This window comes from Dipodomys spectabilis, unplaced genomic scaffold (genome assembly GCF_019054845.1).
Source record: "Dipodomys spectabilis isolate Male_0828 unplaced genomic scaffold, ASM1905484v1 ptg000032l, whole genome shotgun sequence".
Lineage (NCBI taxonomy): Eukaryota > Metazoa > Chordata > Mammalia > Rodentia > Heteromyidae > Dipodomys > Dipodomys spectabilis.
In genome coordinates this window covers 30474559-30501070 of record NW_024870709.1, presented here as the reverse complement: position 1 = coordinate 30501070, position 26512 = coordinate 30474559, and the positions used below count along the sequence as shown (strand labels likewise).

The following is a 26512-nucleotide window of genomic DNA, read 5'->3' as shown; positions in this document are numbered from 1 at the left end:
AGGAAGCTTTTATTTTCCTGAAAAGTGAGCAAAATGCAGTTGTAAATACAGGGTTGGTCAGAGTTGAGATAAATTTATGGTTGGGAGGCCTTTAACAAAGTTTCCAGAGAAAAAAGAAAGAATTTGGTGAAATTGGAGAACTATAGCACACAGGAGAGAAGGGGCCCAGTAGATCAGCAATGGCAGGAAGGGGATACATCAGGACAAGGCAGAGGGTGTAAGTTAAAGTAGAAGGAGGCCATGGGAAAGAAGTTAAAGGTATTCACACACAGCTTCAACAGCTTTAATATTGCTTTTCTTTTCTCTAAAGACAATGAGAGAGGAAGGCTTTATAAAAAGGGTACAGGAAGATTTGAAACAACCCTGTGTGTGGGAGGAACAGGAACCAATTAGGGACAAGTTGAAAGATTGCCTGGAAGATGAGGAGTTGTATGTTTCTGTAGTACAGATGCAAGAGACTTTAGAAATCATTTATTTCTGAGCACAGATCGCAAAGAATCAAGGAATCAACTGAGCCAAGGCTGAGAACATCAGAATGGGGTGCCGGAGTGCAGCTGAGAGGAAGGACTATTTTCCTCAGGTAGAATTAGGAATGGAAGGAAAATCAGCAGGGGTATGACAGTGAGGAAAGACACATATGGAGAGAAAAGAAGTTTTGATGAATGCAAAGAGCGTTGATAACCCGGAGAGGATGTGGAAGAACTGCAGATTATCAGGGAAAGGGCTTCACAGTTGGATAATTTCTAAAGGTGAAAATATTGGTGTAAATTTCTGATGTTGAACCATCCTTGGAGTAATGAAGTGAAATGTGCTAAAACTTTTGTAGGTGATTTAAAAGCCTTGCTGGGTGCAAGGCTCATGCCTGTAATCCTAGCTATATAGGAAGTTGAGAGCTAAGGATCGCGGTTCAAAGCCAGCCTGGTCAGAAAAGTGTGAGACTCTCATCTCCAATTAATCACAAAGAGGCAGAAGTGGAACTGTGGCTTAAGAGATAGAGGACTAGCCTTGAGCACAAAATCTTAGAGACAGGCCCAGAATTCAAGCCCCAGGACAGCACAAACACACACACACACACACACACACACACACACACACACACACACACACACACACACACACTACTGCAACAATAAAACCCAAAACATATGGAGTTAGTTAATAAACAAATAAACAGATGGGTAGGAGGAAAGAAACTCTAAATTTCTAAGGATATGGTGCATCTTTATTAAAAATACTGATCTAATAACTCATTTGTTGACTATTGTAAGACTTATTGGGTACAGCACAGAAAAGGTGTTTATATGGTACCTTTGTCTTTGAGTGTTTCTTCCATCTTCTCCTTTTGTGCTTTAATTGTAAGTAAATCCATGCTTTTTTTCTGTCACTGAGGTCATTATTACTGCAAAATGTTATATTTGACCATATTTTTTCATGCTTCCTGATTTAATATGCAACTGAAAATTATTTTGCCGTTTGTTTCTGTACTAGCTTGCCTCCTTTTGTAGCAACAGCTCTGAAGTTAAAATGACAGGGCAACATTTACAAAACTTATAAAATTTTTATTTCCTCCTATCTCTGGTTTAGTAATATGATTAGTAGTAGCCAGGTCAAACCCCATTACAATAAAATTATAGACCAAGGAAATAATTATCCTTATGTTAATATCATAAATGTTATAAATCCAAATAATTTGACTGAATCATATATACCAGACTAGACTCCAACCTATTTTGCTGTATCAAGAGCAAGACTCACCTTAGGTAAAGATACTGGAAAAGAATATACACATGCAAAAAAAAAAGAATATACACATGCATTATGTAAAGCTTCTGGAAAGTGTGATTGATATCCAGCCAGGTAGCAGAGAGACAGTCAAGTTATGAATGCAGAATAGTCTCGTGACGGTGTTTCAACTATGAAAAGATGAACCATAGGCTCCAGGAATGTCAGTTCATCCTGTCAATCATCAATATCCGATTGGGCATTTAGCATCCCCTAACATTGTGCTAGGTACTGAAGACATAAGGAAAGATTTTGACTTTCCCAAGCTATTGAGAGAAATACACTGTTAACACAGAACTACAGTCCCGTGTGGTACAGACAGTAATAAGGAAGGAAAAACGTTATAGAAGATTCGCTATGGCTATGGCTATAAAACAGTATTTTTCCATTTCTTTTTCTAAAAGTCTCCTTAGAGCAACAAGGAAAGGAGAATACAAAAATACAAACTGAGGGCTGGGAAGGTAGCTGAGTGGAAGAGTGCTTGCCTTACATGCATGAGTCCCTGGGTTCGATTCCTTAGCAACCACATAAACAGAAAAAGTCGGAAGTGGTGCTATGGCTCAAGTGGTAGAGCACTCGCCTTGAGCTGAAGAGCTGAGGGACAGTGCCCAGGCCCAGAGTTCAGGCCCCATGACCGACCAAAAAAAAAAAAGCCAAACAAACTGAATTTTCCATTAGACTAGAAGACATATACCAAAGATTTCACAGGGCTATTCAAAGTACTCAAAAGAACACAGGAGCTCCACTGGAGGAAAGGGAGAGAAACAGAGGAGAATGTTCAACAATAGCATGCCAAAAGATGAACACACAGACACTGACTGAAGAAAGACACATGTAGCGATTGAAAACTGTACCTGTTGTCTGTCATAGCCAGCAGGCAACAGAAACCCTACTGGACTAACCCTGGTTCATAGAAGTAGACATGGCATCCACATGAAAGTGTAAGAGGCCACTTAAAAGATGCTGTTGCTGGGTCCTGTGAATTAACTAAAAGTTCTCCACTTTTGTCCCTGTGACCCTTGATGTGGCTGTTCTCTGCTGCAGTCTCTTTGCAAACACCTTGGGTTCCAGCAAAGAAATTTACTGATAAGTATCTTGTGTAGAAGGCAAACAGCCCCTCACACAGACAGTGCCTCTATTTATCATCCAAAAAGAGGAAAGAGCCCCAAACCTAGGAGACCACTGACCAGGCATCTTGTTTTTGCTCTGTCCTATTAACAACTTGAAACTCCTCCAGAGACAAAGATTGAGCCTCTGGTTCACCTGGTCGTACCTGTGACTTGGACTTTTTTTTTTTCTTCTTAACTGTGCGTACCTTTCTCACCTCCCTGCCCCCGCCCTAATTCTTCCCATTTGACTAGAGGCCAATCTCTGTCCTATGAAGGCAGACTAGGATGTGCTGATACGCTGGTCTCCCATGGCTGTCATGTAATAAATTTCCTTTCTCGCACTACATCATGTTTCTGTTTTTTTTTTTAAATTTTATTTTATCATAAAGATGCTATACAGAGGGGTTACAGTTACATGAGTAAGTCAATGAGTACATTTCTTGTAGAGAATTGTTACTCTCTCCTTTGTGGTTCTCCCTTATCCCTTTCTTCCCCCACCTTCTTCGCTCCTCCCCACCCCCAAAGTTATAAAGTTCGTTTCCCATATACTGTCTTGTGGGTATCATTGTTGCAATTGGTCATCCTGTGTCCTTGTTTCAGCATTCTGTTACTCCCCTCCCCCTCCTTGAACTGGAGAAAAGTATATACAAGATGTATGACACCACGAACAAGTACAGGATAACAGGAGATACCATAGGGGGAAGAACATACAAAGGAAACAAAACCATCTCATAGCACATTAACAACAATGACAAAGAAGAACCGCTTGCAGGGAACTACACCATATTTCTTTATGGGGATAAGTGTCAGGTCTGGATCCCTGAACTTTGATCCGGAGTCTAAAAACTCAGTTTCAAGAAATTACCCAAAGTCACACATGCAAAAGTAGTGCTTTTTTTTTTTTTTTTTTTTTTTAATACAGGAGAAGAGAGGCTTTGCTTGTTTAACAACAAGAAAAGAAGAACTTGCCTGTCGTCTTAATTTCCTTCTGACCCCTTCCAATGGAAAGTTTGGAATGAGATTAGCCTTGGAAAACCCAGCTCATAATGAAGTGCTTAAAAAACAAAAGCAAAAAAACTCGAGTGTAGCATTTAAACAAGAAACACTAAAAAGGAAAAAAAAATCTAATAAAAATTATATAAGAAACAAATAAGATACCATAAGGGAGAGTTGGGGGAAGAATGGTAGAAAAGATGACATTGATCAAGAAGCATTATACTCATAAATTAGTATATTGAATTGAAACCCCTTATACAACTACTCAAAAAAATACTTTAAAAAAGATACCATAAGGGAAAAGTAGAAAAAATATTCTGACAAAATATAAATGAAAAAAGCTACTGTGAATATTTTGAATAAACATTATTAAATACCAGGAAAGATTTTCCTCATTACATACCCTAAAAAAAAGTCTACAGAAATCTATGGCCAAAGGCATTCTTAATTTGGTGCCAATCCTGGGGCTTGAACTCAGGGCCTAGATTCTGTCCTGGAGATTTTTTATTCAATTCTAGCACTCTATCACTTGAGCCACAGTTTCACTTCTGGATTTTTGGTGGTTAACTGGAGATAAGAGTTTCACAGCCATGCATGTCCAAGCGAATTCTTAGATCTTAGCCTTCTGGGTAGCTAGGATTACAGACATGAGCCAATGGCATCAGGGTCAACGTCATTCTTATTAATGAAAATTAAGTATTCTTCCCCTATGGAAGGAGACTAATTCTCAGCACTTGAAAGGTTCTAGATAGTGCAGAAAATAAACAGAAAGAAAAGCATTTGCATGGTAGATGAAGAAGTTGAACTTTTTTTTCTTTATAGTTAATGATAGTTCACATAGAAAATCAGGTGACATCTACAATCAATTACTAGAACTAGTGAAATGAGTTAGATTGTAGGATTAACAAACAATGTATAAACAGCAGCTATTTGTATATATAATACTGAATTGCTGAAAGATGCCAGGCAATCATATGTTTACTTAAATTTATTGTAATATTTTTCTCATGGAAGCTTCAATTTATATCATCAAGTAAGATCTCAGGAACCACCTCCACCTTGTTCTCTTCAGCTCCTAAGGTGAATAATTAGAGTAGGTTGATCATTTGTGTCATTTGTGTTTCTTATAGAAGCCAAACTTAACAAGGATTAGTGAGTTCCATGATTTATGAGGTTCTGGAAATTTAGCACTAATAAATCTTAATTGTTAATGTTTCCTTCTTAGAGTGATATATACTTATTAGGAAAAACTTAGAAAAAATACAAAATTTAATTCATTATCTTAATACTCAAGCAGGATGACAATTTAAGACATTTTAATTTATTTTATTCCAATACTTTCCATGAGAGATATTGATCCAGTCTGTGGATATATATATGTATTCATCTATATATCTTTGTCTAAATGTGTGTATATATAAACATTTATATATGTATATAGTATATATGTGTATATAGTATATATTTGTGTATATAGTTTATATTTGTGAATATTGGCATAATTTTCTAAAGACTTATATAATTATTAAATTACATACGTTATCTTTCTCAAATATCTACTAGAATAAAATTTAGGATTTAGAGGAGGTTATTTTTGAACCTTTTGAGTGTTTTTGAATATTCGCAGATCCCTCATTTCTCAGTTATGCCCACACAGATATGTAGAAAACTCTTTACAATGTTAATTATTCATCTTTCTTAATAGGCAGAGCTGTAAATAATGTATTGTATGCCTTTGGCATTTCTGCATTACTCACTTTAAATATTGAAACACTTGTTTCAAGAGCGTCTTTGTAGTTTGTGTTTTATTTGTATCTTCTACTTTAACAAAGAATCAGGGGTCCTTTAACTTAATGATAGCTCAGAACTGGTAATTGTCTCATAATTAAACTCCCATCTTGATTATTTTTTACACTGCTAAAAAGCCTTATTATATGCAGATATAATATATGCATATATATATGCACATATAATAGACACAGTAAATTGAGGCTTATGGAAAATGAGAACTTTAACCCAGAAAAGTCTTCCCCAAGTTGCTTCAATATAATATATACTATCAGAGTAAAAATGATCCATGTGATCATTTGTGTAACATGAATGAAAACTGCCTCCTTTAATAGGAGCTTACCTCCATAACTGAATGTCAGAAGCAGGCTCTGGATTTATACATGTTATTTTTACTTAGTTTTTATCAGCATTTAAAATTGGGGTGGAGAGCAGCAGAAATTACTTGCAAGTAACCTACCCTGGGAAATAGATTAAAAGTGTTGTTATAAAGCCTCTAATAGTAATGATGATGATAATAATTCCATGCCTTAAGATTCTGCCTACAGATGAGTAAACCATGCACAAGACTGTGAGAAGACTGTATCAAGTGCTAGTGGTTTGTGTGAAGGAAAATTGGAACCAAACAGTTTCCATGAGCCCAAACACTATTGAAGAGGATTCACTGGCCAGTGGCTTGGGGGGGCAGTAGTGGACAACGACATGCTTAAGAATTGGCATATCTGTCACTTACACTCTACCCTAAACTCTTCTCCTTCTACTAGTTATGTTTTATTTCTAGAAGAGAGTAACCTGGTAGACACACATGCTGTAGCTCTTCTAGCACATGTCTTTCATTGGTTGAAGTAGCAGGAAGCAAGGCGCAGGAAGTAAGATGTGGGATGAGGGCAGTTCTGAGGACATGTCCTCTGTGTAAAGTGAACCAGAATGTGCTCCCGCTTTGGGGTCTCTGTACTCAAAAGTCGGGCTTCTTTTTAAAATTTGCTTTCACAAATAGTACAAGGGAAGCATGTGCTGATAATTCCATGGAAGTGCAGATTATAGCAAAGTTAGATCTCTTGACTCAGTCAGCTCTGTTTCGGAATCAGACTTCTAATGAGTCGTGATAACAACACATATTTACGAAAGTTGGTGCACTAAGCTTTTGGTTTTTAAATTTTTTGATAGCAGTAAGAAATACGACCTGATGCAATGTGATGAGGGAAACAGCCATCTGTTTCCAGTTATCTGGCTACCAAACATAACATTGATTTTTGTTCTTTAAGGATATTACCAAAACTCAGAAACTCAGGATTGCAAGTGATAGCTTGAGGCCTGGATATCTTTCCTCCCTTGAGTTTTCAGTCAACCACAGAGACCAAAAAAGAAATCCAGAAGGTACAGATTTGTATATAGAGCATGTTTCCAAAACCAAGATAGTGAAGAAGTCTGTCAGCAAACCCCAGCAGCAAAGAGAAGCAGAAGCTCTGCCAGAAAATGTCAAACTAGCTCAGAGGTCCCAGGTACTTTGTTCTTTTTTTTCTTATTTACAAAATGAACAATAATCTACTTATTCTGGAAATAGCATTCAGTAACGGTTTTGGTTCATTTTCACATTTTGAAGCACTCTAATTATAGGATGGACATCACAATATGTGTTTCCTGTACAGGGTCCCAATATCTATTTTTTCTCCCTTCTCTTTCTTCTTCTTTTTATTTTTGGACAAAAAGTTAGATTGCTAATATAAGCACAGTGTCTGCAGAACTCAACCAAGTGAAGAGCTCTCAGAAAAATGTGTGGATGGGGAAAATTTAAAACTATATTTAAGAGAGAAATGGCCCCATAGGATGAACCTTGACTCTTCAGGATTTTGTATTCAATATTTTATAGAAAAAAGTGCTTAGCTAAATAAAGCATACATAGGTTGTTAGCTCTATCATCAAGGATCCAGTATCTAAAGTAGGATCCAGTATTTGAAATTTCAGATTCATTGTAATAACGTACTGCCCCAAAGTCTTCATGTGTCTAAATGTGTCTGCTTCTTTTAAAAGACTCACACCATACCAACAGTGCTTCCCTCATTTAATTCTTTTCTAATTGTCTTCATGTTCCATTTATAATTATTACAACAATAAAATATGGGAGTTCCTGTGTCAGGTTTAGTGCTGAGTGATTACAAACATTATTTCACTAGCATCCATTTTACATCTTTTGTAAGCCAGAACTGATTGTTTATATTATCTAACTGGCTCACCAGATTTGACTTTTAAGGCCTTTTAACTATTGTCACAAATTAAAATCACTCTTAGAAGGTGGATATGAGCCACTGGAGCAGATATTCAAATGAATTGCTGTGGGCCCTGAAGGCTGTGTAAACTCACTTGATCAGCAGATACCTGCCGAGTTTCTTCCCTGTAGACACTATATTGCATGGTGGGAGATAAGATATTCAAAGCATAGTTCATACAAAGGGAATTATTTTGAACAATAGTCACTTTATTGAAAGCTCTCATTCATTCCTTTGTCATATTTTTGGCAAATAGTGTACAGGTTCTTTCTAAAATTCTTTAGTGAAAATCTTTATTCTTTAAAGAAGACTTTTTTCATTTCACTTTTAAGTAGTTCATTCTCAAAAAGTAGTTGAAACCAGTTTTCTTATAATTGTAAATTTTTTATCCTCAGTCTTTCCCTGAGATTATATGATCACATTAAATGTTTATCATCTATACAATTTAACATTTCTTTCTGTCACTTTGAATTATGTGTCATATTTAAATATGATGTTTCATATTGCAAAAGGCATTTATGTAACACTTCCATGTTCAAAATATAGCATAATTGTAATATAAGAGATTTTATTACTTTTTTTTCCAGTCCCGAGGCTGAACTCTGGGCCTAGGCACTGATACTGTGCTTCTTTTCCTATCACTTGAGCTATAGTGCCACTTCTGTGTTTTTCTGAGTAGTTTATTGGAGATAAGTGTATCATGGACTTTCCAGCTTTGGCTGGTTTTGAACTGAATAGCTAGGATTATAGGATTGATCCACCGGTGCCCCGAGAGATTTTATTACTTTATAGTCATATCTCCATTAACCCTGCATTTAAAAAATTATTAAGTGTAAAATTTAAAGATTTGGGATTTGTTGGTTTACTGTGTAGTTATGTTATATACTCTTAAAGCAAGAATAAATTGAGAAGTTGATAGTGTGTCCAGGTATTAAAACAACATATTTAGAATTTAGATGTGGTATAGTAACTTTGTAGATGTCTGCATGAGTATAGAGCTACCCAAGAGAATGTATACTTATAGTATGCGCACATACATGCATATACACATACATATACACTTGTGTAGCTTTGCACATTATAGGTACATAAATGTATATTAGCATATATGTAAAATACATAGATACATCTACACATGTATATGTAAAATCGTATGTGCCACTCTCAAGCCACAAATGTTGTCATGAACAAAACCATACATAGTTTCTGCCCTCATCAAAGTTAGAGCCTAATAAGAAGCAGAGCAATCATGCCTCCAATCATTTCATAGACAGATTTATATTGCAGCTACAATAGTATTCCTTTTTTTCTTTTGAGATAGAGTTTTGCTGTGTTACAAAGACTGCTTCCTCCTTCAGCTGGCACTGCAGGCACCTCCTATGCCTGCTATTGTGGCAGGATTTTTATGGGCAGTCACTTATCTGCTTATGACGGGATATTTGACTATGGCTGGTGGGATGGGCTGTCTTTTCAGAAAAAAGATTCCTAAGTTTTTTATGATTAAATTGATTTAAAAAAGAGAGATGATACATTTTCAAGTAATGTACACTGTTTGTTAAAAAGGGATACAAGGATGGGTGTAAAGTATTTCAAGAGGACAGTAATGGGAGGACAGAGAGATGGAGAAGAGATGTGTAGGGAATGATCACAACCACACAGGTTCCATAGGCCTTGAGAAGCAGATTTTCATTTGTCCTAAAAGCAACAGAAAACAACAGGAGAGCATCAGTAATGTGCCCAGACATTATTTATTTTACTTTTTAAGAAGACATTGCTTTAGTTGAGTATGGAAAAAAAAAGTAGGATCATACCTTGCAGTCATTTGACCCCTACTTGTCTGCATAGGAAAAGACTGGTTGATTTCATCTCTAGGATAGAAGGATAGTTTGATATACATAAATCAATAAACATAATATGGGAAATTAACAGAATTAAGAGCAAGAATCACATGATCATCTCAATAAATGCAGAAAAAGCCTCTGACAAATCTTACCTCCTTTCATGATAAAAGCTTTGGAGAAGGTAGAACAGAAGTAAGATACCTCAATATAATAACAATGCTTTACAAGAAATGTACTCATTGCCTTACTCATCTAACTGTTACCCCTCTGTATAGCATCTTTCAATAAAATAAAAATTTAAAAAGACTATTATGACAAGCCTAGAATCCACATACTAAATGGTGAAAAGTGGAAAGTGTTTTTTCTAAAATCAGGAGCAAGGACAAAGATGTCTACTCTCTGCATTCCTTTTCAGTGAAGTAATGGAATTCCTAGCTAGAGCAGAAGGCAAGAGAAAGACATAAAATCCAAAGAAGGAAAAGTCAAAGTATCCCTATTTGCAGATGACATGATATTATATCTAAAGGACCCTAGAGAGTCCTCTCCCAAGCATATCTGCTTTGAAGAAAACCTCATATGCTTCACATGCTTGATAAAAACGGCTCTGGAAATTGCTAACAGTTTAGTTTTCATGTAGTACATTTATCTTTATTAATATAAGTAACAAGGACTTATTGTTCCTCCTAGAGAACTTTTTTAATTTTTTGGAGCTTAAAACAACATACATTTATTTTCTCACATTACTCTGGGTCTAGTGACTGGGCAGATTTTAGTTGAATTCCCCTCCTTAGGATTTCATAAAGCACAAGGCGTTGGCAGGATTGAATTTTCTTTTGCGGGTCAAGATCCTCTTTCTACTGACATAGTTGTTGGTAGAAACCATTTTCTTATAACTGCTTGGTGCCCTGGCTTCTCACTAGCTTTGGCTGGAGGCCATTTTTAATACCGTGTCACATGACCCTATTCCCAGGTGGTCCACAACAGGGCTATTTGCCAGTGGGAAAGTCTGCTACTGCTAAATCATCTAAGATTTAATTTCACAAAATAAAATGCAGTCAGACTAACATGACATTCTATCACTTTTGTTAGATTCTATTGGCTAGAAGAAAGTTGTAGGTGCCGCAGTCCCAAGGATAGATTATTCTGAGAGCATGGGCCATTTGGGGTCAAGAGTAGAAAGGGTGCATCTGTCACGGAGAGCCAAGCAAGTAATGAAGAGAAATCTTTGAAAAATACCAAAGCCAAATTGAAATCAGAAGCTATAAAAGCTTGTCACTGAAGTGTTTTCAACCTTTTCAAGTATGAAGGAATATTTTAAATGTAGAAAAATGATTATACATTCCATATAATAATAGGTATGTTCAGTTTTCATTAGTAACAATATAATCAAAAGGAAAACATCACAGATACTTTGAAATGAATCGTGTCTTATATTCCTTAGCAGAATCTACATATGTACATATTCACATGAACCATTGTTTATTTAGAATATGGATAGTAACTCATGTTTGCAAACTATTAATTTACGCAGATTTTTGCAAATACCACATGCCCCTAAAATCACTGCTGAGCCCCATCGTCCATACCAATCATTCGTACTTAATTTGCCTTATGGCAATTTTTCCCCCTGGTTCTGGAGCTTGAACTCAGGGGCTTGGGCACTATCTCCTAGCCTCTTCATGCTTAAGGCTAGTGCTCTACCACTTGAGCCAAATCATCACTTCTGGCTTTTTCTGAGTAGTTTATTGGAGTCATATAGACTTTTCTACCTGGACTAGACTTTCTTGCCCTGGCTTTGAACCATGATCCTCCAATCTCAGCTTCCCAAGTAACTAGGATTACAGGCGTGAGCCACAGTGCCAGATGTCTTATGGCATTGTTTATTGAGGTGTGTCATTAGTTAATCTTTACATGTGCTTATGTACATCACGCCCCCACCCCCAAGATAGTGTCAAACTGGATAGCCAAGACTATGTTGAAACTCTGTAGTCCTGACTGGTCTCAGGATCTTCCTGTCTTAGCCTCCCAAGTGCTGGAGTTACAGTTACGCCTCTCTCATACACATATCCCACACTGGCAAGTTAGGTATGTATTGAAGGCAGTTGTCTGAAGGCAATATTTCCCTGTATTATTTCACCATTTGTAGAGATGAAATGGCATAATGAGTGAGGGTGGTTTAATGTGGTACACATTGACTTTGTATATTTGCTTTTAACACTTTGCTGTAGGTCTCTTGCTGGGGAATAAAAAGGGAGCCAAGTATCAGCCTCACACAAGAAGGTCAAGTATTGGTTGATGCTGAATCCAGCAACAACAATCAAGATATCATCGTGGTGAGATAAACATACTTACTAATGATACCTTAAGATTTTTTTCACCTTTACAGGGATTAAAGAGATTCAGCAGGTGTCTCAATGAAGCTGAAACATTGATTAAATCACCTAGTTTGGGGATACAGCAAGAGGTCTTACAAAAGATAGTTGTTATTCATGCAAGGCTATATAAACTAGTAAAGATAGAACTAGCCACGAGTCCACAACTCTTTTCCATTATCCGATTAAGACCTCTAATAGACATGTGAATGTATAAAAATTATACAATTTGAAGGTCATATCCCAACCTTATGTTCCAATCAATACTGTATGAATCTTTCTGTAATTTATAACACAGACTTTCAACAGAAAGTGTAATGCTCATTTGTATGTTGTTTGTTTGGTCTTGTGGTGCTGGGAGTTGAACCCAGGGCTTTATGTATAATAGGCAAATTTTCTACCACTGAGTTATATTCCCATCTCCACAATGCAAGTTTGAATTGACTTAAATTGGGCCACTACCCAAAGCTTTGCCGAGACAAATGTATGAATTCCATGCAATGTGTACAGTTTTTAACCTAATGGTGACATTAAACATATATATATATATATATATGTGTATATATATATATATATATATATATTTTTTTTTTTTTTTTTTTTTTTTTTTGGGTCCGGTCGTCTGGCCTGAACTCTGGGCCTGGGCACTGTCCCTCAGCTCTTCAGCTCAAGGCTAGTGCTCTACCACTTGAGCCACAGCGCCACTTCCGGCTTTTTTCTTTTTGCTTATGTGGTGCTGAGGAATCGAACCCAGGGCCTCAGGCATGCAAGGCAAGCGCTCTACCACTGAGCCGCCTTCCCAGCCCTATATATTTTTTTTTTTGGCTACTAGAATCACTTTGAGTTCGTTAAATGGAAAAAGGCTTGGTGTTCAGGCAAAAGTGATTTGAAGACTGACCACACAAGGATCCCTTCACCTGGGAAGCCATGCTAGAAGTGTCATTTGAATTATAGTAATACACAATGAAAATTCATTTTGATGTTAGAATTTAGTCAGGGAAAAATCTGTTTTTTAAATCAGCGTATATGTTTTATTATTCACTGTAGTTTTCTTTTTTACCTTGATTACCAAAAAGGTTGTGGCTAAACTTGAACCTAAATAAGGATAGTTATAGTACCTTGAAAAGCTGTTATTTGTGGTATGATAAGATAAAGGCGGGTTCCTAGGGAGACACCTGGCCCCATTCTACATGTATTTAAGTAATATGCCCCAAATGCCAGCTAAGAATTTTGGATTACGTTTAATCATATTTGAGCCAATATAGAACATGTTATGTCTTCTGGTTTTAATTTCTGTGCCCTTCAATGAAACACTGTGCTCACAAGACACAGGATGACACTGACATGAAGATTTTATTTTAGTATATTTTATTTATTTTAATATATTAAAAAAATTTTAAAGTTTTTTGGGCTTTTTTCCCCATTTTTAAAAATTTTATTGTCAAGGTGATGGGTTACAGAAGGGTTACAGTTAAATATTAAGGTAGTGAGTAACTTTCTTGTTGAACTTGCTACTCCCTCCTTCATTTTTCTCCCACTTTCCTTCCCCTCCATTTCCTCCCTCCCCCACCAACTTGTACATTCATTTCCAACATATTTTCTTGTGAGTTTTGCTGTTGCCTTGGCTGGCGCTTTGTCCTTTGTCTCACCATTTTGTTAAATTGTTATTACAATTAAAAAAACAAAATATTTTAAAACTTTGTGTCAGTACCAGAGCTTGAACACAGCCCGGGTGCTGTCCCTTAGATTTTTTTTTAAATCAAGGCTGTTGCTCTACCGGTTGAGCCACAGCTTCACTCCAGGAATTTTTGGTGGTTAATTGAAGATAGGAGTCCAGGCTGGCTTTGAACAGTGATCCTCAGAACTCAGCCTCTCAAGTAGCTACCATTATCAGCATGAGCCACCAGAAATCAGCCATGAAGGTTTTATTTTTAAAACTACTTATTATGCATATTTTAAGTATGGCTCTATCAGCATTTCCCAGGTCTAATAATGAACAGTGCATGACCACTCTGGTTTCATCCGTGTACTTGCCTGTGTCTCCCGCACACACACCACAATCTAAGTTATATTTGTGTTAAGAAGGGATGTAAAAAAGACAAGAAATGATTTATGAATGGGAGCAGAAAACAGCATAATATGGACAATAAGGACTGATTATAGCCAGGACATGTGTGTGTTTGCAAAAGGAAAAAGGTCAAAATTTTAATCAGAGACTAGAAGGGGAGGCGAAACTGCAACCAGTACTGTAAAGAGCATCTCCTCTCTTTACCACTGAGAAGCACAATGTGACCTGCTCCACCAGTCACCCATTTGTGTTGTGGAAATTTCAAAGTCTAGTTGTGTTTTTCTAGTTTTCATTATGTTTTCACCTTAGAGTCACACAGAGCTTTTAGCAAGTATTATTTTTTTGTTTTTTGTGAAATAGATGGGACACACATTCTAAAATATCATTACTCTTTTTATATAATGCTTCTTAAGTCTTATGCTAACTATTCAGTATGTTTGTGGTATAGGGTATGAATTGTGTCTCTGTGACCTAAGCAGGACATCTGTTTTTAAACCTGTTATCTGATTCTTTTGGATAAATGTTTTATCCACATGCACATTAATTCAAGGCTGTGGTTGGAATAATTCAACTAGGAAATAATTACTTTTGAATGTTTACCTGTCTGTACTTTCTCAAACTCAGAAATTTAAAAAAATGTTTTCATCCATTCTCATCCATCTTCGTGTGTATATCTAGTTATGTGTGACTCTTTTTTGTGCACGTGTATGTGTGTGTGTGTGTGTGTGTGAGAGAGAGAGAGAGAGAGACTGTTTCAGAATGAAACATTTAATTTAAGCAAGGAAGGCAATCAGTATTAACAGTAGAGCAGAAAGTTAGCACTTAGGGGAAAAAACCTAGCTACAACACAAGATACCTTCCTTCTATCTGCCCCCGCCCCTTCCTCACCACCCCCCCACCCCCGCCCCAATCTAATGGTGATATTTATTATTTTGATACATTTACTGTGTGGGGGAACTAGGGCCTTGCTTTCAGGTATAATAGACTCAGAAATAGGCACGTTCATCACATAAAGAAAGTCTATCTCAGAAGGATGATTTCACATTATTCCAACTTATGAGATGGTTAGATAATAGGACAGTGGCACTTTGGTCATTGGAAAGGGAAATCCAGCTTTAGTTCACTTGGACAGGACAGGTTGACGTAAGCTATGCCTTCCCTCCCATGATGCCAGTCAGCATGGGCTGACCAAGTACAACCAAATACAACCTTAAAATTGCCACTGATTTAGGTATCTGAATACTTATAAGGTTTTTTCCAGCTAAGACAGCTTGCTGTGACCAGGCCCTAAAAGGGATGACAGAGGTAATGTCACTAACATAACTTTAACCCCAAAGGGATCCTTCACTCCATGCCTTCCTGAGATAAGTCTCAAGGACTTTCCTGCCCTATATGGGTTTGAACTGCAATCTGTACATCTCAACTTCTGATTAGTTAGAATTATAGCCATGAGCCACCAGTCTGCTTTTTGAAAGTTTTTTTCCCTCCAAGTGCTGGATAGCACCTCACTCTGGGTTTTGTACTTATCATCACACAACTTTCCTAGGAATGATGATAATACTGATTACTTTTCAAGTTCCATTGTTGAGAGTTACAGCCATAGGGTCATTCATTTTCAGAAATTTGTTCACTGCTATGGCTTAGCCACAGCTTAATCTGTTCTCCTAACTTCCTTCCCCAATTCTTGATTGAATTTTCTTCCAACACCCTGTAGTCTACTGAAGCTAGTTGTTCAAATTACGTTCTTTTTTTTTTTTTTTTCTCCTCCCAGTAGGATAACCTCATTTTCGGATGGTTGTTAATGCTTAGTTCCTGTTTTACACAGCATATTACATTTAACACACTCCCAGATTATTCATGTGCTGTTGGGCTCATTTGCCTTATCTTTAGTTCCTTCTGCCAGATAGATTGTTGGTGTCACTTCCATGGCATTTTTCCATTTTTGATATTAATTTATGCTTGGCTTTTTTGGTCAGTGCAGTCCACTTATTTTCACAGTCTGTTTAGTAAGAATGTTCTTAGGCCTTGCAAGGACTTCGAAGTTTTCAGATTGAGATTCAGTTAAAGCTTTGGATATTTTCTTTTATTACGTACATTTTTATTGTTATTATTTTTATTGTGATGTACAGAGGGGTTACAGTTACATAATCAGGCAAAGAGTACATTTCTTTTCTTTTTTTTTGGGTCCGGTCGTGGGCCTGAACTCTGGGCCTGGGCGCTGTTCCTCAGCTCTTCAGCTCAAGGCTAGCGCTCTACCACTTGAGCCACAGCGCCACTTCCAGCTTTTTTTTCCTTTTTGCTTATGTGGTGCTGAGGAATTGAATCCAGGGCCTCATGCATGCAAGGCAAGTGCTCTACCACTGAGCCACCTCTCCAGCCCCTAAGAGTACATTTCTTTTTGGACAGTGTTACCTCTTGCCTAACTCTTTCCCAGTTTTTCCCTCCCATCCCTACGGACAAGTTGTATAGTTCATTTTCCACAGTGTCCAGTGAGTACCATTGCTGCCTTTGTTTACCCTTTGGTCCCTTTATTTCTGTGCCTCCCCTTACACTCCTAAAGGCACATAAAGGAACAAACAGAATAGAAAGAAGAGAAAACAAAACAGCAAAAAAGAAAAAAAAACTTAGTTTCCATTTGTTAACGTTCATTTCAGTAAACATTATTTTATATGATCAGATGCACAGAGGCATAGTGCCTTTCTGCTCCCCTTCTAAGAGTATTCTCTTTTGGTCTCGTCATGTATAAATGCCTGGAGACACTTGTATAATTATCATGTCCCAGTGTATTTTAGATCTAGCTTCCACATATTAGAGAAAACATGTGCTATTTGTCTCTCTGAATTTGTCTTACCTCACTTAACATGATTTATTTTAGGTTTGGACATTTTCTAGAGATTATAAAATGTCATGAAAATAAAATGTGTACTTTTTAGAAAGACATCTTAACCCTCACTAAATTGTGCTAGTTTACTTCGCAGTTGGACTTTTGAGGTATTTGAAATGGAATTCTCTGCACTTCAGCAAATCCCTTTGGTTATTTTTCATAATCTTGTTAGTATAGCTATAGTGGTACTAACTACCACTTCAAGGCAACTAGTATCTTCCACATTTATTATCTTTGAATTGTTCTCACATGTTATACATGTGTGTCTCTGTGGTATGTGTGTGTGTGTGAGAGAGAGAGAAAGGGAGAGAGAGAAAGGGAGAGAGAGAGGGGGAGGGAGAGAAAGTGTGTATGTTTCTGGAAGTAGTTTCTCCTCTTTGAGTATGACCAAGATGAAATGCAAGAACTATGCTACCCACATATCATTTGATCTAATTGTCTTAAAAACTGATGGGCAAGTATTCTTCTCATCCCTATTTTACAGGTGAAAATAAAAATTGCTAATGGTCACATTGATAGGAGTTGGCCAACTTGAACCCCAGCTCTTTAACCTAGACAGCGACTTTTCTAAATAACTTCCATTATGAATTCCTTCTTTATATTCTATCTGTATAACTGTCTCTTATATAAATTCCAGCTCCTTCTTCCACTCAGGTCTGTTGAATTATATGTAAAAGCTTGACTCAGGCATGTATATTTTAAGGTACTTTGATATATCTGTTGACTAAGTAATTTGGACTTAGACTGCCAATTACACATTGTATCCAGGGTTCTATGGATGCATCTCTAGTCAAGAGTCTAGTACCAATTTTAAAAGATAAATTCAGCTAAAATTGTTATCTACATACACAATGGAATATTACTTAGCCGCTACCTGTCATTTGCAGCAGCATGGACGGATTTGGAAGACATAGCATTATGTAGAATAAGCTGGGCTCAGGAAATAAAATACAACATAGCCATACTCATTTTTTTTAATTTTTTATTTATTTATTTTTTTTATTGTAAAGATACTATACAGAGGGTTACAGTTGCATGAGTGAGGTAATGAGTACACTTCCTCTTGAACATTGTTACCCCCTCCATTGTTTTCCCCCTACCATCCCCTCCCTCCCTCCCTTCCCCGAGGTTCTTTTTTTTTTCTTTTTGATTGTGATTAAGTGATCACATAATTTCCGGAAATTCACAGTATTGTGGAATAATGATGCTCATTTAAAGTCACAAGTTCATTCTAACTTTCCTGGAGCAAATTGTCTATCACAGTCTGTAATAAATAACGGTGTTCACATGTTATATACCATATATGTGATCAGCAGCATGGGGAGATTTAGTAGTGGTTCAACCAGATGAGTGGGAGTTCTTTGTTTCTTAAGTCCTGTTAGTTTTGTCATATCACCTAACATTTTGGATTTAGCATCCACTTATCAGGGAGACCATGTACTGTTTGTCTCTTTGTTCTTGGCTAACCTCGCTTAACATGATTCCTTCTAGCTCCATCCATTTCCCTGCAAATGCCATTATTTTGTCATTTCTAATGGCTGCATAATATTCCATTGTGTATAGATACCACAATTTTTGGATCCATTCATCTGTGGTGGGGCATCTAGGTTGTTTCCATATCCTAGCTATTGTGAACAGTGGTGCAATAAACATGGAGGTGCACGTGTCCTTCTGTATTGGTTCCTGTTGTTCAGGGTAGATGCCTAGAAGTGGTATGACTGGGTTGTAAGGGAGGTCAATCTTTAGCTTTCTAAGGACCCTCCAGACTGCTTTCCAAAGTGGTTGTATAAGTATACATTCCCACCAGCAGTGTAATAAGGTTCCTCTTTCTCCACATCCCCTCCAGCATTTGTCGTTGGCTGATTTGTGGATGTGGGACATTCTGACTGGGGTAAGGTGGTGTCTCAGGGTTGTCTTTATTTGCATTTCCTTCACCACCAGGGATGATGAACATTTCCTCATGTGTTTCTTTGCCATTTTTATTTCTTCATTTGAGAAGTCCCTCTTTAGTTCCCTTGCCCATTTAGTAATTGGTTTGTTAGGTTTGGGAGGGATTAGTTTCTTGAGTTCCCTGTATATACAGGATGTTAACCCCTTGTCTGATATATTGCTGGTAAATATTTTTCCCAATTTGTTGGTTGTCTTTCTAGCTTAGTTGCGATAGATTTAGCTGTGCAGAAGCTTCTTATTTTAAGGTAGTCCCATTTGTCGAGTCTCTCTCCAACTTGTTGTGACCCTGGGACTCTGTTCAGGAAGTTCCTTCCTGTGCCTATTAGTTCAAGTGTCTCTCCTACTCTATCCCAGTAGTTTCAGAGATTCAGGTTTAATGTTAAGGTCTTTAATCCATTTTGAGTTGATGTTGGTGCATGGTGATAGGCTGGGGTCCACTTTTAGTTTTCTGCATGTGGCTGCCCAGTTTTCCCAGCACCAGCAGTTGAAGAGGCTGTGTTTCTTCCATTGTATGTCTTTGGCTCCTTTGTCGAATATCAGCTGGCTGTAGGCCTGTGGATTTATTTCTGGATCTTCTATTCTGTTCCATTGGTCTTCGGGTCTGTTTTTGTGCCAGAACCATGCTGTCTTTGTTATTATAGCTCTGTAGTAGAGTTTGAAGTTCGGGATGGATAGCCCTCCCATATTGTCTTTATCCCCTAGAATTGTTTTGGCTATTCTAGGTCTTTTGTTGTTCCATATGAATTTTTGGACTGTTTTCTGTATTTCAGTGATGTACGTCATTGGGATTTTAATAGGAATTGCATTGAATTTGTATATTAGTTTTGGAAGTATCACCATCTTTACTATATTAAGTCGGCCTATCCAGGAGCATGGGAGGTCTTTCCATTTCCTAGTGTCTTCTGCAATTTCTTTCTTTAACTTTTTATAGTTCTCATTAAATAGTTCTTTTACATCTTTGGTTAGGTTAATTCCTAAATACTTTATTTTTTGTGAGGTTATTGTGAATGGGGTTGCTCCCTTTATTTCCCTCTCTTCCTGTACATTATCAGTGTATAGGAAGGCAACTGATTTTTGTGGGTTTATTTTGTATCCTGCTATTTTGCCGAAGTGATTTATGATTTCTAAGAGTTTGGGGATGGAGTTTTTGGGATCATGGAGGTATAGTATCATGTCGTCTGCAAAAAGGGATAGTTTAACTTCTTCTTTCCCTATGCGGATCCCTTTAATGTCTTTTTCTTGCCTTATTGCCCTGGCTAAGGGTTCTAGGACTATGTTGAAGAGGAGTGGAGACAGTGGGCATCCTTGCCTTGTTCCTGATTTTAGGAGAATTGGTTGTAGCTTTTCCCCATTAAGTATAATATTGGCTATTGGTCTGTCATAAATGGCTTTTATTGTTTTTAGAAATGTTCCTTCTATTCCTATTTTCTCCAGAGCTTTTAGCATGAATGAATGTTGAATTTTATCAAAGGCCTTTTCTGCATCTGTGGCAATAATCATGTGATTCTTGACCTTGGCTCTGTTGATATGTTGGATTACATTTATTGACTTACGTATGTTAAACCATCCCTGTGTCTCTGGGATGAAGCCTACCTGGTCATAGTGTATTATTTTTTTTATGTGTTTCTGGATTCTGTTAGCTAGAATCTTGTTAAGGATCTTTGCATCTGTGTTCGTCAAGGAAATTGGCCTGTAATTCTCCTTTTTGGTTGGGTCTTTGCCTGGTTTGGGGATGAGTGTGATATTGGCTTCGTAGAATGAGTTTGGGATAGCTCCCTCCTTCTCTGTTTCTCTGAAGAGCTTGAGGAGTATGAGTATTAGTTCTTGTTTAAAGGTCTTATAGAATTCTGCTGTGAATCCATCTGGTCCTGGGCTTTTTTTTGTTGGAAGACTTTTGATAGCTTCCTGTATCTCATTATAGAATATTGGCTTATTTAATTGGTTAACTTCTTCTTTGCTCAGTTTGGGCAACTTGTATTTCTCTAAAAATGTATCCATTTCCGCCAGATTTTCTTCCTTTAGAGAGTATAGCTTTTGAAAGTAGTCTGTTAGAATTGTTTGGATATCTTGGGTAAGTGTTGTGATGTGTCCCGTGGCATCCCTAATCCTATTAATATGGGTTTCCTTTCTTCTTTTTTTAATTAATCTTGCCAACGGGCCATCAATTTTGTTTACTTTTTCAAAGAACCAGCTTTTTGTTTGGTTTATTTTGGTTATGGTTTTCTGATTTTCTAATTGGTTAATCTCTGCTCTTAATTTGGTTATCTGGCTTCATCTAGTAGCTTTAGGTCCCATTTTTTCTTGTTTTTCTAGCTGTTTTAATTGCAACATGAGATTATTTACTTGGTCTGTCTCCATTCTCTTGATGTGGGCACTGAGGGCAATAAATTTGCCCCTCAGGACTGCTTTTGCTGTGTCCCACAAGTTTCTTTGTGAGGTGTTTTCATTTTCATTGAGTTGTAGGAAATGCTTTATTTCTTCTCTGATCTCTTCTGTTACCCAGGCCTTGTTAAGGAGTGTGCTGTTCAATTTCCATGTATTAGAGAAATTTCTGCGGTATGCTTTGTTATTGAGAGCTAGCTTGATTCCACTGTGGTCAGATAGGATACAGGGGATTATGTCGATCCCTTTGTATTTGCTTAAGTTCCTTGCATGAACTATGATATGGTCTATTTTGGAGAAAGTTCCATAAGCTGCTGAGAAGAATGTGTACTGTGTTGTTTTAGGGTGAAATACTCGGTAGATGTCAGTTAATTCCGCTTGAAGTATAGCCTCACTTAATTCGGTAGCTTCTTTGCCAGTCCTCTGGTTGGTAGACCTGTCCTTTGGTGAGAGTGGCGTGTTAAAGTCTCCTAGTATTATCGTATTGGGATCTATTTTATTCTGTAAGTTTGAGAGTATTTGTTTGACATATCTGGGTGCACCAATATTTGGGGCATATAAGTTGATGATGGTTATATCCTCCTCTTGGATTGTTCCCTTTATTAATATGTAGTGTCCGTCCTTGTCTTTATGTACTGATTTTAATAAAAAGTTTATTTTGTCAGATATCAGGATAGCTACACCTGCTTTCTTATTGGGGGAATTTGATTGGTAGATCCTTTTCCACCCCTTCACTCTGAGTTTGTTTGTATGTTTGGCTGAGAGGTGGGTCTCCTGAAGGCAACAGATGGATGGGTCTTGTTTTCTGATCCAGTCAGTCCTCAGTTCGTTTTCTTTTAATTGGCGAATTCAGCCCATTTATATTAAGAGAAAGTATAGAGAGATGCATTGTTGTCCCTGCCATTCCGTTTTCCTAAGTTTTTCTTCTTTCCTTTCCTCCTATGCTTGCTCAGTTAGACTTTGAGTAACGCCTGTTTGGGGCAGGTCCCAGTTCCTGGTGCTTTATTCATGTTGTGTCCCCCCTCTTAGAATTCTTTGTAATGCTGGCTTAATTGCTATTAAAAGTTTTCAGTTCTCCATCGAATGTGAATGCTAGCTTTGCCGGGTATATTAGTCTGGGTTGACAGTTATTGGCTCTCAGGGCTTGTATGGTGCTTTCCCAGGCTTTTCTTGCATTCATTGCCATACTCATTTTTGAAAGCTAAAATGTTATGCATATAGAAGTAGAAAGGGAGAGAACACTCATTAGAATGGGTAAGGATCAGTGACAGAGTAGATATTGGGTACAAAATACAGTTGGAGGAGGAAAAGTAGTTATAAGGTTTTATGATACCACAGGATATCAGTAATCTACAACACAAAATTGCACGTGTCAAAACAATTAGAGGCAAAATTGCACGTGTCAAAACAATTAGAGGAGAAGAGCTTGAAGGTTCCTAATATAAAGGAATGATAAGCCGGGAGCTGGCAGCTCACGCCTGTAAGCCTAGGTACTTAGGAGGCTGAGGTCTGAGGATCACAGTTCAAAGTTAGCCTGGGCAGGAAAGTCCATGAGACTCTTATCTCCAATTAACCACCAGAAAACTGGAATGGCACTGTGGCTCAAGTGGTAGAGCACTCACCTTGAACTGAAGAGCTCAGGGACAGTGCCCAGGCCCAGAGTTCAAGCCCCACAACCAACAAAAAAAAGTAAATAATGCTAATTGTCATGACTCGGTCAGTACACATGGTTATATGTGTTGTAATACTATGTGTGTGTATAGTAATACTATACTAAAACTAAGTATAAGTTAAGTATAAAACTAAGTATAAGTATATTTATGTATCAATTAAACATTTCAAAGACCAATACAACATTGATTCCTTGCTCAGTTTAAGCTAACTTCCCTTTAGCCACTTTCTCCCTTTATCCACCCAAAATTTCATCTGGACTATGTACTTTTTTTTTTTCTTTAACACATTGTTTTTGTCATCTAATCAACTTGGACTCTCATGCAACCATCTGGACGACAGGATCTACATTAATTCATACAATCATCCGGACAACAGGATCCACATTAATTCTGGGATCCTGGAATGGAGCACCTTTATTTTTGTCCAGCATCACTCTAGGAATGTGATTGTGGTCATAACCTTACCACAAACCCTTCCCATGAGAGTGTGTTGCCTTACATTTGGCCTCTAGAAATTCATATTGTTTCCTGTCTTCAGTGCTCAATACACATGTTCTCTTTCTTTTAATGAATGCTTGATATTCTGACCTGTTTTTTGTCTCAAGCACTTCCACACTTTTGTGTCAGGTAATCCCAAGTGGGAAGGGAATAGAAATTATTTTATTGTACCTCTTATAGATATGCCAACCATGCCAACCTTTGCCAGGAAAATCAATGTCTGAGTAAATATTGCTGCAGTCTCACTGTTAGTGGAGCAGTGCTCCGAACAATCCTGTGTCAACTAACATTTTCTGTTAAATTAAATCCCCCTTGCACTTCTATGTGCCTAATGGACAATTAAACTGCAGTACTAGCAACAATTTGGCATTCAATCTCCATATCATTCGAGAACTGAGGTGGGAGCTGGTCTTATCAGTGGCTCTCAAAAGTAATGCAATCAGATCAGCATTTGCTGAACCATTCTTAGTGGAAGCAAGAAAGATTAAAAGAAAATAAAGAAATGGCACCAGATCACCAAGGTTCTTATTAAAGAGTAAGAACAATCCATTGTGTTAGGTCACAGGATACAATAAAAGAAACAGTTCTTTAAACAAAACATCCTAGGAAATCTGTTCTGAAAGACAACTAGAAAAAATTAGATGGTCACATCACCACAGATAGTTGGGAAAGCAAATTATAATGGGAAGAAAACTTAGTTTGAGAAAAGTAAAATTTGAGAAGTCAAGTAAGAATTATATGTTGAAATTTAGGTCTGATGATAAAAGAACTTTTTATTGCACGTGTATGTGCTTTAATTCACCTTCATAATGAACACAGTCTCTGGTTGATGTACAAATTGTCTCATTCTAATAGGAAGCAATATTGGCTTTTTTTCCTCAATATTGATATTTGACATTTATTGATATTTTAAAATATCTTTTAGTTAATATTCTGATTATAAGAGAAAGCCCCTATTACTAAGAAATGAAGGAATGCCTATGATGTGGTTATATTAGATTAGGTTTGGGCTGTCTTGTATTATTATTTCTTTTTATTTCTTCTTTTCTCCTACATCTCCTCCTGCCCTTCCTTCTTCTCCTTCTATTCCTCCTTTCCTTCTCCTCCTTTAAAAAAAATCTCCCCTTCCTCTTCCTTCTTTTTAACTTGCATCTGGCCTTGAGAATAGATTGGCAGATGGACTTAATTTATTGTTCAATTCTACAGACATTTTAAAAAGCTTGTTGGTCAGGTCATCCCTTGTACAAGTTTTTAAGAGTTTGGCAAAGGAGGCTCTGATGTTTTACGAAAGATGTAACCTCCAGCCCCTATGATGGAGTTTACCACTTTCTGAGGCCCTAGAAAGAAGTGTGATCGAAGGGACCAGTGGATGGAAGCATTTCTCTATCTCAGAACTGAGCTAACCTTACTAGTTGCAGCTGGTTAGCCCTTTGAGGCATACTTTGAAACAAGCTCGTTCCAGGTCAGAGAAGATGCCAATTTGCTCTGAATCCCTAGGATTATAGTCAAAGCCTCCTTGAAGTGAACAAAAAAAGAATACTGGATGAGCTAATGAGTTGTCCAGGTTTAGATTTTTGCTTTACAGTGGCCAAAAATCAAACCAACAAGTGACAGCATAATGCAGCTATAAACACCCTGTGTACGCATAAACATTACATCATTTTTGGGTTCTCGGGGGAGACTGAATTAGTATTACAATAACATGCATTGGGTGTTACAATAACATGATTGAGATTATTGAAATTACCTTAATTTGAAAAGCAGATCATTTCTTAGTCTCTATCCCTGGCTGATGATGCCTCTTATGAACTAATATAATTCTGTGATTGTTAACAGTATTAGAAGGTTCATGGGCAGCTTTTTCACAAGATGCAAATCAGAGCTACCCCAAGTGACTTGGGAGGACAACTTACGAATACTTAGCTTCTAAAGCATTAGTCATCAACTTACTGGAAGTCATCAAGTTACCATCAGAAGAGCAGTATGTGAAACAGTCTCAGACATAAGGGAACATGTCATTGGTGATTATGATTTTAATGTGAAGGGCAAGTACATGAACTACCAGCAATCATGAGTTTATTCCTCAATACCATGTCAGAGCTTTTGAGGGACAATAAAATGACCAAGTATGATCTCTGCTCTGTAGAAACAGGAAAATTGGAAGACAGCTTTACAAATCCATGAGTAGCGTTAAATTAGGGGAACAAAACAAGATACATTCTGACAGAGATGATCTTGTTTTGCATTCAGACCCTGTCAGGTATAACAAGTTTTGATCTTCCATTGTCTTACAGGTTAAATGAAAACATTAACAATAACTGCTACTCTAAAGGTTGTTGTGAGAATTAATGGGATGGTTGATTGTGATAGAATAAAAATAATTCCTCATGCAATGTAAAGCACTTTTTAAAGTCCCCTCCTGTACTTCTAAAGAAGACAAAGTCAGCCTTTATTGTTTACTCCAGGAGAATGACAGAGTTGATAAAGTTTCTTGGTAGCAGAGAGGAACTAAAGAGTGACATTGTGTTGAGAAGGGAGATGGAGTGTATGTAATCTCAGAAGCAGGAGCCACAAACTGAAAAGGCCAGATGGGAAAGTGTACAGACAGGAATGAGGCAGCCACCAGCTGAACAAGGTCTAAAATAGCTGTTTAATGGTAATTTTAAATGGTTATTTTTGCATTATGAATTTTTTTCTCCATTTCCGGGGACAATTTCCAGTAGTGCTTTGCAGAGTTGGATTTGTTTGGGAGATATGCAATCAAGTTTTCAATTCTTCTTTCAAGTATCATGGCCTTTAAGAATGTAGGCTGCTATAGGACTCAGTCTTACCTGGGTTCCATGGATATGATGCTTTGCTATTAACAGCAGTAATGATAGTAAATGGCATGCACCTTACTGTT

The 26512-nt window shown here is 37.3% G+C and overlaps 1 protein-coding gene across 1 annotated transcript in view; it reads left to right on the top strand.

Moving 5' to 3' along the window:
* The window catches only part of Morc1 (MORC family CW-type zinc finger 1), a 133238-nt gene that overhangs the window by 82091 nt on the left and 24635 nt on the right, over positions 1-26512 (top strand). Inside the window, exons 17-21 of the mRNA XM_042676862.1 lie at positions 4902-4967; positions 6941-7177; positions 7390-7449; positions 10887-10991; positions 12012-12116. Coding sequence (XP_042532796.1) covers positions 4902-4967; positions 6941-7177; positions 7390-7449; positions 10887-10991; positions 12012-12116 — 573 coding nt within the window. The remainder of the gene's footprint in view (positions 1-4901; positions 4968-6940; positions 7178-7389; positions 7450-10886; positions 10992-12011; positions 12117-26512) is intronic.